This window comes from Gobio gobio, assembly GCF_949357685.1.
Source record: "Gobio gobio genome assembly, chromosome: 20".
Classification (NCBI taxonomy): Eukaryota; Metazoa; Chordata; class Actinopteri; order Cypriniformes; family Gobionidae; genus Gobio; species Gobio gobio.
In genome coordinates, this window is record NC_137113.1 from 20,437,327 (window position 1) to 20,455,398 (window position 18,072).

At 36.8% G+C, this 18,072-nt stretch overlaps 1 protein-coding gene across 1 annotated transcript; it reads right to left on the reverse strand.

The window, feature by feature from the left end:
* Nucleotides 1-1,391: 1,391 nt before the first annotated feature.
* On the reverse strand, nucleotides 1,392-15,328 carry ttll6 (tubulin tyrosine ligase-like family, member 6). The gene is made up of 13 exons (XM_079800996.1): nucleotides 15,188-15,328; nucleotides 14,174-14,292; nucleotides 13,947-14,077; nucleotides 13,676-13,832; nucleotides 13,436-13,579; nucleotides 11,392-11,477; nucleotides 11,081-11,306; nucleotides 10,774-10,952; nucleotides 6,362-6,550; nucleotides 6,133-6,277; nucleotides 5,728-5,967; nucleotides 2,142-2,427; nucleotides 1,392-2,050 (listed from the first exon to the last, which is right to left on the reverse strand). Exons 2-13 carry the CDS (start codon nucleotides 14,192-14,194, stop codon nucleotides 1,812-1,814), a joined length of 2,043 nt encoding a protein of 680 aa, XP_079657122.1. The 5' UTR covers nucleotides 14,195-14,292; nucleotides 15,188-15,328; the 3' UTR covers nucleotides 1,392-1,811.
* Between the last annotated feature and the right edge of the window lie 2,744 nt (nucleotides 15,329-18,072).

Here is an 18,072-nt window from a genome sequence, read left to right on the forward strand (position 1 = left end):
TTTGGTTGCTTTTTCTCTTTCTCTGTACTTTGCACCATGAGGGGGAAAGGTGAGCAGAACAGAGTAATTATGTGGAGAAAATGAGAAAGCAAACAACGCTGTGCTGAACAGCTGCAAGATATTTTTGAACCAGTCGCTTTCATTTTCCGCAGTTACTTTACGACCAGAGGAGCAACTAATTCGATTTTTACTGCCTTCATTTTATGCACTATTAGATCAAGCCACGCGAAATTAAGCGTAGGCCTCTTCTGTATCAAGACAACCTCTGCTTCTGCATTTCGCTGTAAAACAACCACGTATTATTATTATTATGACGATCTGCTTTTACCTGTAAAATAATATTATTTAATATTTTATTATTCTTTAATGATAATACATTCATTCAAAATTAAATTATTAACAATGAGTGTTTTAAATATTAGGCCTATATTGCTTTCGGTGCGTTATGTCAGAATACAGCTCTAAAATGCGAACTGATCTGGCATGTGCATCGTTTAAGCCAAATGCATTAAAAAAGGAATAAAGAAACTGTTCATATCTGAACTCACTCCCACTCTCACTCCCGCCAGACAGGATAAAAAACAAATTAAATAATTTAAACTAATTCTCCAAACTAATTCCAAAGTAAGGTTAAGATGATGCAAACCTATTCATGAGTATTTCAGCAATGAGATGAAATAATTACACAAGGATGATTTGTAACACGATAAAGGAAACCACGTTCACATAAGAAATAGAAATAGAATAGAAATATTTTTTTATGTTTTCGTTAGATGGTAACTAACGCTGAAATAATAACAACTATATTAAAATACTACTAATAATTCAATAATAGGCTATTTAAAGTATAAAAAATATATATATAAAAGATAATTGAATTATTTGTAAGGCGTATGCGCGTGGTCGACGGGGTGTCGTTACCCTTACCGGTAATTTTGTATGATTGCCCTCTTTACATGTCTTTTTGTTGTTATGACGACCTACATTACACACAAAAAAAAAAACATTATGACGTTTCAATAGCATACAAACCTTTTTATCTAGGTCTAATGATGTTTTTGGCAAACGTGGAGAATTTTTCTTTTATTCATAATGTCTGATATATAACAACAAAATATATCAAATCTGTTTTGCCGCACAGAAATAAACTTAAAGGAATAGTTAATCCCAAAATGAAAATTGTTACTCACCCTGTCAATCTAAACCTGTATGACTTACTTTCTTCTGAAGAACACATAAAATATTTTGAAGAATATTGATGTCTAAACAACGTTGAACTCCATATGGAGTCTTCTTTTGTGTTTCGCAAACAGGTGTGGAACTACAAGAGGATGAGAAAATTATGACCGATTTTTCGGCATGCTAGAACCAATAAACAAAATTCTATAAAACATTTTTATGGAAATGTTTATTCATATTGGCTCATTCTGACATGAAGTCATGAAAATATCTTACAAAGGCTGTGTTACATCAAAGAATGTATAAAAGTATGTTCACATTATTTTATATTAAAATCCTTCACTTATGGCTAAAAATACATTAAAGGCTACAATAGGCACCAGCCCACTGCATTGTCCAAAATCAAGTTTCCTGACTAACTGTAACCAAATTACAGAAAAAAAGTTGTCAAACCTGAGAAATGGCTTTATATTGCAAATAGCGAAGAGAGAAATTTCACATTTCCAGTATGGAAGACAGACAGTGAATGCACACTTTCTCACTCCTGACATCTCACTGAACAGCTTCCTTAGTCTATACTCCCTATACTGTACTGATTTACTTGGTTATGTTGAGCTTGTACACGTCCCGTGTCAGTGGCTGTGCTCATGTGGGGGGACTCTGCGAGGGGCCTTTCTAAGGGTGTGGGAGAGGTGTGGCCTTGGGACAAGAGGAGCAGGGGTGGAAATGACGTAGAGAGACTTGGGGTCACGGATGACATCCTGTGGTCTCCTTGGAACGAGGGGAGGCACTCCTAACATTGATGCTCTCGCTCTTGACTCGGCCAAAGAGGAACTCATACAGCCCTGACGCCAAGCGAAAGACCCACTTACTGTAAAGCAAAGAAAGAAGAGAGGTGTAATTCCTTTCTAGTTTTATAATATGGGAATAAGAGCCAGAGAACTATTCAAAAAGTAAATCACTTGTGAAAGGTATCCGCTGAGCACTAGTAGCCTTCATTACACCAGCAGATGCTTGCCGCTCTGCATTTGACGCCGCCCTCTCTTCCACTCCACAGTGTGTCAGACCGCTCGGTTCGGTCTGGACTGGCTGGAGCAGACCATGTTGCAGAGAGGGCCAGGGCTTTCGGTTTTGCAGCGGTTGGGAATGCACATTCTGTAGGCAGGGCTTGGCTTTTGTAGACGCCTGCTGCTGCATGATAGTGCAGAGGTTCTTCTGTTTCCAAGAAATATCTGCAATGGAGTCCAACTGGACAGAGAGAGGAATGTATCAGGAGAACTGACAAAAAAGGAGTAATGTTTTTAAAGCGGTTTAAAATATTGAGGAGAAACTAAAGCCCTATTCGCACAGGATTAGTGTTACCTGGGGCCTCATTTATAAACGTTGCGTATGCACAAAAGAAGGCGTACGGCGCTCTCTACGCAATAATTGGTATTTATAAAAAGCAAACTTGACGGGAAAATGTGCGGTCCTTCGCGCAAGCTCTGACCCAGGCGTACGCACAAAAACGGGTGAAATGAGAAATGGCGACACCGTCGGCAGATGGAAGAAACACGTGAAAGTGTGTGAAACTGTAGACCGTTGTGTAAAAGAAATGGCTATGCCTCTCATAAATAACATGAAGACTTCACAAAGCAAGTTTTACAATTAACAGCCTACACGAACACCCGTTTGATCGATCTGCAGTGTAAAACAAACAAAATCAAACGAAAATTACAACAGAAATGCAAATTAACACATATTTGCAAAAAGAAAAGTGAAATATGTCATGCAATAATATTGGCATGTTATGCAATTCATCCTCATAAATAATATGGTAAACAGAACGAAATAATGTACAAAACTGATATTCTCGTCAATGTGTCCTTCTGGTGGAGCAGATATAGCCTAGATGCAATTAGATAGATAGATAGATAGATAGATAGATAGATAGATAGATAGATAGATAGATAGATAGATAGATAGATAGATAGATAGATAGATAGATAGATAGATAGATAGATAGATAGATAGATAGATAGATAGATAGATAGATAGATAGATAGATAGATAGATAGATAGATAGATAGATAGATAGATAGATAGATAGATAGATAGATAGATAGATAGATAGATAGATAGATAGATAGATAGATAGATAGATAGATAGATAGATAGATAGATAGATAGATAGATAGATAGATAGATAGATAGATAGATAGATAGATAGATAGATAGATAGATAGATAGATAGATAGATAGATAGATAGATAGATAGATAGATAGATAGATAGATAGATAGATAGATAGATAGATAGATAGATAGATAGATAGATAGATAGATAGATAGATAGATAGATAGATAGATGTATTAATTGTCCACTGGGGAAAGTTGTTTTCATAGTAAACATTTCTTCATCAGCTACGGAATCATGGTATTCATGCATATGCCTTTAGTTTGTTTTATTTTTGATAAAATAACGTAGCCTATGACGTATGTCTCAACCATTCAGAAAGCTGCAAGAAATTACATTTGCACTGAACTATTTCCCATTTCCACGTAGATTATAACCGACATCTGTAGCTTGTCAGATGCAATTAAATGGATGGAAATAAAATGCCCTAGACACTTTTTTGCCTCGACTTTGATGTCTGACCATTTCTTTTTTATTTCGGCCACGGCCCGAGGTTGTGAGGCTACAGCATTTACGGCGTCTGCAACCTTTTGCCACTCAAGTGCCTTTTTGGCATTAGTAATGCCCACACTGTGACTTTCAAACAACATTTTTCTCCTCTTTTCCACCTCGCAAACGATAACTTCTACTACACATTGAGTGAAGTTACGTTTTTTTGATTTCCCTTCTGTGTTTGCCATGATTTCGCAATTGATGAATATTAACTTGTGGGCATTTCACAGACTATTTATGGGCAACTATGGGCGTGACATGAAGCCGCAAAAGCTGTGCTACATTTAGAATTGATTGTGATTTATAAATGGAAAACTGCGTAGGATGTGCATGCGCACTGTTTTATAAATCCGAATATTTCTGTGCGTACGCACGTCCTATGTTTCATCCGTACGCCACTTCTGACGTAAATCCTACGCAAAGTTTTATAAATGAGGCCCCTGGTGACCTCGGAGAGTGTCTGTGATCTTAATCCCGTGCAAATCGGCCTTGTCTGTAATTTGTAAAGTAAAAATTCCCCTGCAAATGACCTACCATATTTCACCGAACACAGAGGTGCTGTGATAATATTAGTCCCGTGCGAATCGGAATCTCTGTGATTGGGCCAGGATTCGGAGGGTCGTATATCATTTTTGCAAGGTTTTTGTTTCCTGTGCGCATTTTTATCCACATTTCGCAAAGAATGAAAGCTGCATTCGTAACGCGCACCGTTATAAATGCCTGTGCGGCTGTGAACATTATTCTTTCACTTTAAAATTAGAGCCAATTTGGGAGCGAATTGCTTGAAAGGTGTGTTCAATATTATTCTTAATGAAAAACACAAAAACAGAACAGTATGATTCTCGCTTAAATGGGCGCATTTACATTTAGCCTTATACCAAATCTTCCGCCGTCATATTGTCAGCTCCTCACTCTTGTGATAAATTAAATCTGATTCCTGTGGCTGGTCTGTGCTCAGTTCAGTTTTGAATTGTAACATCTGTTCTCTAACTGAACTATTTTTATTACTAAAAAAAATTTAAACGACAGTGGGAAAGGGATGTAACCGGTGTAACACAGACAAGCCTAGATAACATATAGCAGCATGCGGTAAGGAACTGTTGTTTATGATATATCATACAGCTATATCTATAAGAAAAAAAAACATTTACAAGTCTTGACATCATATCCAGAAGATAAGTCAGTAAATCCGAATAAAATCACAGGCTTTGCTTATCCCGTGCGAATGCGCCACGCGAAATTCAGATGTGTGTGTGTGTGTGTGTGTGTGTGTGTGGGGGGGGGTAATTTCTAAATCACACGAGGTCCCCAGATAATACTAATCCCGTGCGAATAGGGCTTTTGATGTATGACTTTCTTTCTTCTGTGGAAACACAAACGACATTTTGAAGAATGTTTTAAATGTTTTTGTCCATACAATAAAAGACAGAGTGTTGTTACTGTGAGCTAAAACTGAAAGCATTAAAACATTTTTGACCTTAAAATAAAATAAAAATATGACAAAATAGAAATGTTGCAACGAACTGAAATAAATTGAAGTACTAAAATTACTAAAAGTAAAACTGAAATAAAAATATATTAAAGCTAAATAATAAAAATAAAAATGACAAAAGCACAAAACTAAATGACTAAAACTTAAACTAAAATGTTAAGCTAATTCATAATATGAATAAATGCTATAGTATATACAGTACATATAATATATGATATATACAGTTATATAGATAATACGAAAATAACACTGCACTGGACCTCATTGACTTTCATTTGACAAAAAATATCCAAAATATCTTTGAGTTCCAAAGAAGAAAATCATACAGGTTTGAAACGACATTTTGGTTGACCCATCCCTTTAATATGGACTTTTTTTTAGTTCACATACCTTGTGGTCATGTCTGCAGTGTGGGGGAAAGCTGGCTTGTTCATGTGAGTGGTTGATAAGTTCAGTGAGATGATTGGCACTTTGAAGTAGCTGGCGCACCTGGTTAACCACACCCATGTTCAACAGCAGAGTCTCTCGTTGGTGAAGTTCACTGACTCTCTCTGCCTCCTCTTCCTCTATTAGGTCAAGAGCAACAGGTGTTTCTCCCCACAAGGTGGTCTGATCTAACATAGCTGGTAGCTAAAGAAATGGATAAGACCACAAGGAATTCGTGAGTTCTTTGGGACTAATCAAAAATAGACACCAGGGTCCCTCTAGTGGTTGGTCAAAGGAACCAATGTTTAGTCAATTTGTGATAAGCAATGCATTATCAAAGTACACATATGAATAAAGAGGATGACTCACTGAATTGGGGATTTGGTGAGGAGGCGGAATTCTCCTTGATTTTGCTCTTTCTCCTGCAGATTCACCTTGAAGATCCTGCTTACGTGATCCTTTCTTTTCCCGTTCTTTCCGCTCCTGCTTCAGACGCAACTCCTGCAGCTGCTGCCTACAAGTATAAACATTTTTCTTCTGCTGTTGTCTACAATTAGCTTGATGTATTCCTGCAAAACAACAAGCAGTATGTGCACACCTGGCACACTCCTCCCTGGCTTTGGAGGCTGCAGTTTCCTGGAAGAGAGAGCTGCTGTGTTGAAAATACTTTTCATATTTCTCCCCTCCTTCCCGAGGGAAGATCCGTCGGAATCCACCCATGTGTTTTGCCTCATATTTCTGCATCTGCTCCATACTTGCAGCCTGAGACTGACGAATCTCCTCATTCCTTATGAGAGAAAACACACATGGCACTTAATAGACAATGTAGGTTACAACACAGTCATTATATATCTAATATGGAAGCCTGTTCTCACCACGGAACAAAAAAAAAAGTGACTTTTTATATCAAAATTCTGACTTTATTTCACAACCAAACAGATCCTTTTGTACAAGAACCCCTTAAAAAAAACATATAAACTCAGAATATTAAAAAAGAAAGATGTAAACTCTCAATTTGTAGAAAACAAGTTCAAATTGTGAGGTGTTGCTTCAAAATTGCGAAATATAAACTAGGAATCGTGTGGGAATTTTTTTTTTATATTGTGTTTAAAAGTCGAAACTGGGAGATCCATCCATTCATCTATTTTTCAAACCGCTTGTCCTCTGTAGGGTCGAATTACACAATGTTTACTTAGAGTGCAACAGTGCCCACCCCCTTTTTCAGCTGCGCTGGTTCTGGAAGTATTTTTTCCATTTATTTCTCCCATTTAAAAAAAGTCTTTGTTAAAACGTTATAAGGCATGAACCAAGCCCATCTGCTATGAGGTGAATTAAAACACTACAAGCTTTGATTTGAAGCAAAAATGTTTTTGAAAATCGGCCAAAAAGACAAAGGTAAATAAGACTTTGTATGTAATAGTTTTAATGAGGGAAAGAACTACAATCCCATGAAGCATTGCGAACAGGGCCGGTGTTTGCTATAGGCGAGCTAGGCGGTTGCCTAGGGCGACAAATTTGTTGGGGGCGCAGCCAGGCGCCCTCTAGTGGCGCCCTTAAACTTACTTCCCATTAAGCATAGAATTAAAACAAGCGAAATAAAACATACTGTTTATTAAACATGATCATCCTTGGGCGCCCCCTCAGCCACACGTTTAATTACTTAACCTGATTATTAGATTGAATTGATGGTGAGTATTGTCGAGCACAGGCGTTCAAGCGCTAGGTCAGGCAAGTGCTCATCACTGGCGCGTTCTTCAAAAATGAAGCGGTCTAAACCCTGAAGTGCACAGGGACGGAAAAAGAGAAAGGCAGACGATCAAAAGAAAGCCCAGTATAGAGGTAAGTCTTCTCATCTCAGCCATAAAGGTGTCAAACGAAATAAATTTACTTCGTATTATCGATATTATCAACTAATATTGGACGGCATTGGACGTTTCATTGCTGTCACTAAGCTATCACTAGCTAGCTGGTTATCTACATATTACTACGCATTTCACTGACAATAAGGAAATCCAGACGAGCCAAATTTTAATGCTGCCTCAATTTTGAAGGTGAATAGAAATGCCAGAAACAACTGTTCATCTTTTATTATTTAAGATAGGGATAGAGCTACAAGAACTTATATATTTTAATTTTGTAGTGGTAAGTACAGTGTATCCATAATAGCACTTTTGTTTGTAGAGGGTATAGTTAATCCAGTTTATGGGTCATAATTTGCTTAAGTGTCTTTACAGGTGCTTAAGAGAGTTTTTGCACAGTTTATGGAGTTAATATTTGGTAAATATCGTTGAACATTCTTTCTAGCATTTGTGTATGAACAATTTATTGCAGTTGATCCTTCAAGTCTTAATTTTCTTGATTAAGTGTTGGAGTGACTATAAAAGCATTCTTGTTTGTTCATCCATAGTTTGAGTCATAATTTGTTAAATATCCTTCAACGTTCTTTGTAGCATTTTTGTATGTGCAATTTATTAGAGTGTATCATTTAAGTCATAATTAGCTTTTTAAGTCTTGGAGTAACTATAGGAGCATTTTTGTTTGTATAGTTTTTATAAATACTTAACCCATTTGTGCCCAATTATTTCTGAATGGCATGTTCTGCATTTATTTTCCCCAGGTTTTTGTATTTTTTCTTGAAAATCGTATTTGAATCTGTGGCAACTATAGTTGCCGGTGGGCAAATATGTTTTTATGCACCCCTTCAATGTCAAATATGAATAAGAGGAGAACATTTAGCATCTAACTCAAAATAACTGCTTTCAACAGATCAGTCTTTATTCATAATCAAATTTATTATGTTTGACTAAGTATACTAAAAAACTATAGATCTGTTGTAAGATTTGTTTTGTTTGGATGATTCTAGAGACCTTCATGATTATGTTGATATATATATGTCAACAAAAATACTTATTAGTAACATGAACATATCCTTTCTTTGGGAGGGTGTGCCTTCGTTGTGCTCCCTGGAAGTAGGGGTAGGAAGTTGGCAGTCTCATGTGACAGGAAGTTAATACTTTTTTTTTTTTTCTTGAAATCCTTTATTTGGTTGTCTGCTTGTGTGTCATTAAGATATAAAACATGGATAATATCTAGAAAAATACTTACAGAAGGAAAATGACAACTATACAATTAACAATTTAACAATTAAGGGGGGGGGGGGGGGGGGCGCAAAACTCAATCTCGCCTAGGGCAACCAAAGAGCTAGAGCCGGCCCTGATTGCGAAAAGCATAATCAAATAAAAAATGATGGAGAAATATACCCATTTGCAAATGTTGATTATATACATTATAAAAATAATTTATTGTAAGTTGATTCGCAGTGCTTCATCAGAGTCGGTGGGCTAAATAACTATTTTGACACTGATTGGTGTAATTTTCTGTACAGAATCATGGGTAATGTAGATTTTCACCAGGCTGTTAAATGCAATTATTAAAAATAAAAAAAAGCTGAAATGATGTGGGCTGATGGTTTCAGCAGAAGCAAATACCATCAATTAACAACCTCGTAGCTCACAGTAGCGCTGCGTCCCAATTCGCGTACTGTCCGTCCTAAATAGTATTCGAAAATAGAATTAGTATGTCCCAAATCGTAGTATGTTGAAATGAGGATTCCAAAGATACCCGGATGGTCTACTATTTCCGGTTTCCAGAATTCGAAGTGCAGATCGACGCACACTCTAATGGCTGATATTGCCCACAACCCATTGCGAGTTCGAAGAGGATTCAATTAGAACTACAAACGCGGATAAAAAGTGTTAAAAAAACTACAAACATGTGACGGATGTGCGAGTCCGACGGTTAAGTAGAGAGGTTTATATTAAGGGGCTTGAGTGATCAATTATCAGTATTTAACCTGATGGAAAGATATTTATTCAATGTTATCCACATTATATTTCACCTGCAGCAGCATTGTGAAATTATGTAATGATATGCTTGGCCATTAATTTTAAATACATCATTATAGGCCTATTTAAATTGCAAACACGAGAGTCTCTGCATTAAAGACCCACAAATGGCAGATCAACGTGCTACTACATTTCTCTCCGATACGGTAGGATATTAATGCGGAGGATTTTAACTGTGACGAATTGATGATTGACATGGCAGTTTAAACGGTGACGGGATGCACGTAACTAAGCAACAGAGTCCGTTAAAGATGACAAAGTAGTATGCCCGAAAGCTTCCATACTCTTTTGCTACAGACTCAAAAGTATGTACTTTTTCTTCACAAAAAGAGTACATACTTTTAGGTCGTAGTATAATTAGGCGAATTGGGACGCAGCATAGGTCTGTCTTTAAAGGTTTAATTCTTTAATAGGTTAAATTTCCCTACTTCTGGAACCCGAGAAAAAAGTCTGAATTGTGAGGTTAGCTCAAAATAAACTAGTGCTGTGTTTAAAGGGATAGTTCGCCCAAAAATTCTAATTATCCCATGATTTACTTACCCTCAAGCCATCTTAGGTTTATATGACTATCTTGACCCCTGGAGCCACATGGATTACTTTTATGATGGATGGATGCACTTTTTTGGACTTCCGGAATCAAAAAGGACTGCCATTCACTCCCATTATAAAGCTTGGAGGAGCAATGATATTTTTTAATATAACTCTGATTCTGAGTAAATTATGGGATAATTATAGTACATATAGTACATATTCATAGGATATTCATAGTACATATCCACCTGTAAATTCTGTTTATAGTAATAACCATCTGTATATTATTCACTGTACATATTCACCTGTAAATTCTGTTTATAGTAATAACCATCTCTCTATTTATAGATATATTTATATATATTCAGTACATATCCATGTCCTGCACTTATGCAAACGTTGTATATCCTGCACTTGCTGCTATTGCACTTCTGGTTAGACCTAAACTGCATTTCGTTGCCTTGTACTTGTACTTGTGTAATGACAATAAAGTTGAATCTAATCAAATCTAATCTAATAATTTAAATTTTTGAGTGAACTATCTCTTTAAGTTCAGCTGTGGTCTTTGTGGTACCTGGCCTCCCTAGAGCGGTTCTGCTGGAGTCTCTCTTTTACCCGGCGCTTCTCCTCCTCTGTGATCTTCCTGCGGTCACAGACTCCCAGGTTAATCAGCACTAAAGTGTCATACAGCAGGCCGTCCTTCACCTCCCGGTCTAAACGGGAGTCTGTGGTGAAGCTAGGGGAATGGTTGACCTAAACACAGTTTCAAAGATTGTATACAGCTAGAATAAAAGCAATTCACATTGTTACATCAAAAAGTCACAGGTAATTAAAAATGGTATAAACTACTTTAAAGTGTGATATACAAAAGGAGCCCAAACCTCAAGAAGCCAAGGTTTAAGTCGACGGTCCAGTAACACATCAAATCCCAGGATCTCAAAACAGGCACTGCCAGAGGCATGATTGGGAAAGCAGGTAAGATAATTGTGTTTGAGAATGGGGTGGGCAGATATTAGCGTCTTAATGATGATGTCCTCAATGTCTGTCCACATCTTCTCAGTATCATAGCTCATGGCTTCCATGTGCTTCTTGAAGCTGGAGAGTTTCCTATGAATACGTAAATGGGAAAATGGTTTTCTGTACAGTTTTAAAGAAAAACTGATGAAAATCATATTCTGAACATATAGATTACCGTTTGCTGCCGGTATCTTCGTCACGTACAAAGTTTTCACTATGCTTGTTGATGGCATAGTTAGTTAAGTGCATACAAACATCCTCCTGTAGAGTTGCATAAAGAAAAGCAAATAAAAGAATCGAATGGGCTTTATGGCAACGGTCACATGAACAAACAGGAAAACAGGTCTCATTGCATCCGCTTGTCGGAGAGTGTTAACAGCGGTATGTACTGATGCTTATATCTACAGGGTTCGTACAGATTCTGTAAAATGAAATTCCAGGATTTAAGGACTTTTCAAGCATTACTTTTTTTGGTTTTCAAGGGTTACAATTAGCACTTATCAAACAATATCTTTTATTTTTTCATTACAGATATAAAGTATCCAAAATACGTCTTACAACTTATTTAATAATATATATTAAATGTAAAGTTTATAATGGCTATTATTGTTCAATAAGTCATATTTTATATTATAATATTGACATACTTGGTATTGAGAAATGGAGCTACGCAACTACCACTTTGACGCTTCAGAAAGTTCATAGTTCAGAATGAAGCTCATTGGTTCTCACGTCAAGCAATCAAGCTTGAGCTTCCGTTTACAAATGATGTGTGAGTTGATGAATGTTTATATGTCAATAAAAGCCTAAATTCAATCAGTTTATCATATAAAGCGAACACGTCTCTTCGGAAAATCTGGACTAAACCACTCGATTCATATGGATTCATTTTACAATCTCTTTATGGAAGTTTTGAAGCGTCAAAGTGGTAATTGCGTAGCTGTCAATGGAGAGACAGAAAGCTCTCAGATTTCATTAAAAAGATCTTAATTTGTGTTCCAAAGATGAACAAAAGCCTCACAGGTTTGAAACGACATGAGGGTAAGTAATTAATGATAGAATTTTAATTTTTGGGTGAACTATCCCTTTAAGAGTGATTTAGTGGACCGTCCATTAAAAAAACGCTGATTCATTCTGGAATGAAGCAAGGTTGTAAACAAGTCTGCATATGAAATGTACATCAGTTATGCTCATCTTTGCTCTCTCCTTTTAAGGTATCTTGAGTAAAACAGCTCTATATTTAACAAAACACATTCAAAATACCTGAACCAGAAGTGATGCAACCTGTTTTACAGAATATGGAAGTTTGTTGCGCGTACCCCCCATTAATCACTGGTTTGAAGTCAGTAATCCATTACAAGTCATTTGCATCTATCTTCTATGAATTAATGTGTTTTAAGCCAGGGGTTTTCAAACTTTATGATGCCAAGGACCCCCTAATATGATGAACCTTATATGAGGGACCCCATTCCTAAAATCCATCTGTATATTTTTATGTATGGAAAAACCATTTAAACTGTTAGATAAAGAGTAGGTGTGACATTATTAATGCTCGGTTAAAAACAACCCAAGTTGGGTTGAAAATGGACTAACCCAGCAATTGGGTTGTTTTAACCAAGTGAATGGGTTGTTTTAACCAAGCAATTGGGTTGTTTTAACCCAGTGGTTGGGTTAAATTTTTGCTAAAAACAACCCAATTGCTAGGTTAAAACAACCCATTCACTGGGTTAGTCCATTTTCAACGCAACTTGGGTTGTTTTTAACCCAGCATTTTTTAGAGTGCACTTAATGTTGGATGTTTAAACCTGAAGATGAACATTTTCAATTAAAAATGATTTGTATAAGCAACTTTCACAATAAATGTATGCAAGCAGCTGCACGTACTGCGTTAAAAATACCACCTTACAACCCCAGTGAGTAAGATAAAGGGGACTATAGTGAGAAAAACTCACTAGAAAGAATCGAATCAAAGCAAACATATACAATTCTGGAAAGTATGTATACGGCAAGAAAGGAGAGAAACATTTAGAAATGAAACAGTTAGAATGTTCGGAAGACTTAATCCATTTTTGCTTTGTCTTATTATTCTCTGAAAGTTTCTGGGGACCCCTTAGAATCTTCTGGAGGACCCCTGGGGACCCCAGTTTGAAAACCCCTGTTTTAAGCAACAATTACTACTAAAATACATGAATCTGTTTCAAGTTTTTAAAGCCCCTCACCAAATTGCTGCCAGTGGGCTCATTATATTCAGTGGTGCAGAAACGGACTAGTCCCTCATTGTACATGAAGACGCGGAATGGGTCACAGCTGGTCACTAGCACATATATGCGCAGGTCAAACTTGAACCCATCAATAATGAACGGCTGTTGAAACAAAAATAAATTATATAATTAAAATAATATAAATGAAGACATTTTATCAGTGCCTCTTTATGTGTGACTTTATGAACGTTGTGTTACCTTGGATACATACACCTGGCAAATCATGTGTTCTCCTGGCCGAATATCCTTGTTGGACTTGGTAAGAGAGATACCACGACCTTGGCAACCTGAGTCTGGCTTGCAGATATATGTTTTGTGCTTTTTGGCTCTGGTGTAGGCTTGGAAGTCACTATAACTGAGGACATCGAGAGAGTGGGGGAAAAGGGAAAATATTAAAACTTTCCATTTTATGCTCATTAAAAGATCTGTATCATAACTCTATTGTATGATTGAACTTGATTCGACTCACTCTGCAGGGAGGCACCATGTGCGAGGAAAGATGTTGTACTCCTTCGGGAAGAGTTTCAGCATACGGTTCAGATTACGTGCGAGCAAGTCCTTCCTGCAGATTTCGTTCATGCCAGGAAAATGGTTTATTTTCTGTGTGGGGGGAGTTTAAGAATCTTGTTAACCTCAGGGGGATGAGTGACACAAAACAGGATACAAAATAAGAGAAGAATGTTTGACGGAAAACACCTGGTAACGCTTCATATCCATGACCCTGTCTAGTGAGACAGAGCAGTCAGTCCAAAACAGCGTCCAGTCTTCTCCTTCTGCAGCCTCTCGAAGCCCATATCTGCGAGCAGCACGACGCACTTAAAAAAAAAGAGAAAAACATGCCATTGCATAAACACAAACTTTTAGTCAAAGCTTTAAACAGTTAGTTCGCCCAAAAATGAAAATTATGTCATTAATTACTTATCCTCATGTCGTTCGACACCCGTAAGACCTCTGTTCATCTTCGGAACACAAATGAAGATATTTTAGTTGAAATACGATCGCTCAGAAAGGCCTCCATTGGCACAATGCACTTTACACTCTCAAGACCCATAAAAGGTACTAAAGACGTCGTTACAAAGTCCATCTCACTACAGTGGTTCTACAATAACTTTATAAAGTGACGAGAATAGTTTTTGTGCGCAAAAAAACCCTAAATAACGACTTATATCATGATGACCGATTTCAAAACAAGGCATCATGAAGCTTCGAAGCGTTATGAATCAGTGAGTCGATTCAGCGGTTTGAATCGCCAAAGTGACGTGATTTCAGCAGTTTGACACGCAATCCGAATCATGATTCGACTCGCTGATTCATAACGCTTTGAAGCTTCATGATGCATTATTTTGAAATCGGTCATCACTATACAAGTCGTTATTTAGTTTTTTTTTTAGCACAAAAACTATTCTCGTCGCTTTATAAAGTTATTGTAGAACCACTGTAGTGAGATGGACTTTGTAACGACGTCTTTAGTACGTTTTATGGGTCTTGAGAGTGTAAAGTGCATTGTGCCAATGGAGGCCTTTCTGAGTGATCGGATTTCAACTAAAATATCTTCCTTTGTGTTCCGAAGATGAACAGAGGTCTTACGGGTGTCGAACGACATGAGGGTGAGTAATTGATGACAGAATTTTCATTTTTGGGTGAACTAACCCTTTAATAATACAGTTCCTTTTCAGACTATATCCACAAATGTTTGGAGTAAAAACTCACCACTCTCATATTTGCAGTTGGTGAGATTTATCCACAGTCATCTGAAAAAGAGGAAGAGGACAAAGAGACAGACCTGTGCATTGATCAGGAATCGAAAAGCTCCCTTGTTAACTTTTACACAACAGTTCAGGTTAAAATTACAAAAATCTTGCTAGCTTATAGTTATCAAAAATGTAAGGTAACAAATACTAATTAAATAAGGTTCAATTTATTAATACAGGGCAATGCACTTGATATCAAGAACTAATTGATGATCAACATTAACCAAGATTAATTAAAAAAAAATCTGTAATTTGCTCATTATACAATATTAATTAATTAATATTCTTGTCACTTATCTGGGACCAGGTCATGGTCATTATACATTTTCTAATGTTAATTTATACAACTTGAATTGTTAAAAATGCATATGCTGAAATTAACATGAACCTAGATTAATAACACTTAGATTAGTAACACTTTACAATAAGGTTCATCAGTTAACATTAGTTAACGACATTAGATAACATGAACTAATAATGAACTGCACTTTTAAAGCATTTATTTATCTTTGTTAATGTTAATTTCAACATTTACTAATGCATTATTAAAATCTTGTTAACATTAGTTAATGCACTGTGAACTAACAAGAACAGACCATGAACAGCTGTATTTTTATTAACTAACATTAACAAAGATTAACTAATGCTGAACAGAGGTGTTGTTCATGGTTAGTTCATGTTAACTAATACACATAATATACTAATATACATAACTAATGCGTTAGCTAATACAACCTTATCGTCAAGTGTCACCATAAATTCTGTACAAGTATTGTTCAGTGTTAGTTCATGTTACCAAATGCAATAACTAATGTTAACAATTTAAACCTTACTGTGACATTACAGTAATATCTTATGCACACTAACGTTCAAATGTTTCAAGTCAGTAAGAATGTTTTTAAAGAAATCAATACTTTTATTCAGCAAAAATGCATTAAATGATCAAAAGTAAAGAGTGACAATAAAAAGTCTCAATTTCTAAAAAATAACCTGCTTTCAATTTGATAGGAAGATATGTCTCTTGAGCACCAATATCCTTGAGCATCAGTATATTAGAATGATTTCTGAAGGATCATGTGACACTGAAGACTGGAGTAATGATGCTGAAAATTCAGCTTTGCCATCATCTTTTAAAATATATTAAAAGAGAAAACAGTTTAACGTGTAATAATATTTCAAAACATGACTCTTTTTACTGTATTTTTGATCAAATAATGCAGCCTTGATGAGCATAAGAGACTTTTTTCAAAAACTACAAAACTTTACCCACCCCAAACCTTTGAACGGTAGAGTATATGAATCCCATAACATGGTGAAATGGCTTACTTCTTCTTTTTCTTTTTCTTTTTGTTAGCTGCAGGCAGAGGGAGTGGCGTGTTACAGGGCTCCGCATGAGTGTCACTTCCCCAGCCTTCTCCCTCCACCCCTGGATCAGGCTCACACCTGTACGCTTCACTCACTGAGTGCTCCGCTGGTGTCCCCATTCTGAGAACACGCATAAAAGTTTGATGAAGACTGAGCGAGGGCTGAGAGATTTAGTGAAACACCTATTTAAGAACTTATGAGCTGAAAGATCTAATATTGCTGCATCATATCCCCAATGTGAAACTTAATCAACCCTATCGGTAGTGTGCTTGTAAAGGGCAAAATGCTGAGGCATCATGTTTCTGTCCCCGTTTCTCTCCATAGTTGAGTACCCCACCTGTCAACAACATGATTGAGGTCACATAAAAGTGCAGTGTGTGAAGTTTAGCGGCATCTAGTGGTGAGGTTGTGAGTTGCAATCACACACCAACTCACCCCTCCCTTTCGAAGCACATATAGACGCTACGGGGCTGATACAGGACAAAAATGACGTCGTCGGAGAGAGCAGAGAGTGACTAGCGCACTGTAGAGAAGTTTGTCCGTTTATGGCTACTGTAAAAACATGAAGGCGCAAAATGGCAATTTCACTGTGAGGGGACTAGCAGTGTATGTAGATAGAAATGCTCATTCTAAGGTAATAAAAACATAACGGTACATTAGGTAAGGTCTTTATACTGAAAACATAGTTATGTATATTATATTGCATTTCTGTCAATAGATCCTCATAAATACTACACACTGAACCTTTAATACTTAAACTGAACCATATTTTCAGTATTTAACCATTTCAATGGGTCAAATAAATTAATATCATTGATATAAAACTCAGCATGAAATGGAACTTGCGTTAGTTTTTTCTTCCTTATTGTGACTTTTGAATGAAAAGGCTTCTTTTTTATGGTCCATGTTCATGAACAAGAAAAAATATAGGACGAGACTTGATTTTGTCCATTGGGAATTGATTGGTTCGTTGTCGTGCAACAGTGCCCACCCCCTTTTCCAGAGGCATTTTTTTATCCATAAATTTTTCCCATCGGGGTTTTAAAATAGTCGTTAAGCCATGAACCGAACCAGCTATAGGGTGAATCACAAAACTAAAAGCTTTTATTTGAAGCAAAAAAGTTACAAAAGACTGTGTACTTAAAGCTGCAGTCTGTACGTTTTGCAGCTATGTCGCCATCTCTGTTTGAAACCTGCGATTACCGTTATGCATTTGGCAGACGCTTTTATCCAAAGCGACTTACATTGCATTCAAGGTACACATTTTACATTTTGTCAATTCTTGCTTTCCCTGGGAATAGAACCCATGACCTTGGCGTTGCTAGCGCCATGCTCTACTGTTTGAGCTATAGGAAAGCTAAAAGTTATCATCTGTAAGGGAGTTGTGTGTCGGCGCGGCTCCTCAGCACGGATGAATCTAATGTTCTCTTTCATCATCTCGTGTTCGAGATCCACCTATGGGAAGGGCATCCGTACCTG

Excerpts from the sequence above, each read along its gene's own strand:
- ttll6 (XM_079800996.1), bottom strand. The coding sequence starts at position 14,194 with ATGGATATGAAGCGTTACCAG. Across the intron at positions 14,078-14,173 it reads TGGATATGAAGCGTTACCAG|AAAATAAACCATTTTCCTGG; the intron begins GTGTTTTCCGTC and ends CCCCCCACACAG. Across the intron at positions 11,307-11,391 it reads GAAGATACCGGCAGCAAACG|GAAACTCTCCAGCTTCAAGA; the intron begins GTAATCTATATG and ends ACGTATTCATAG.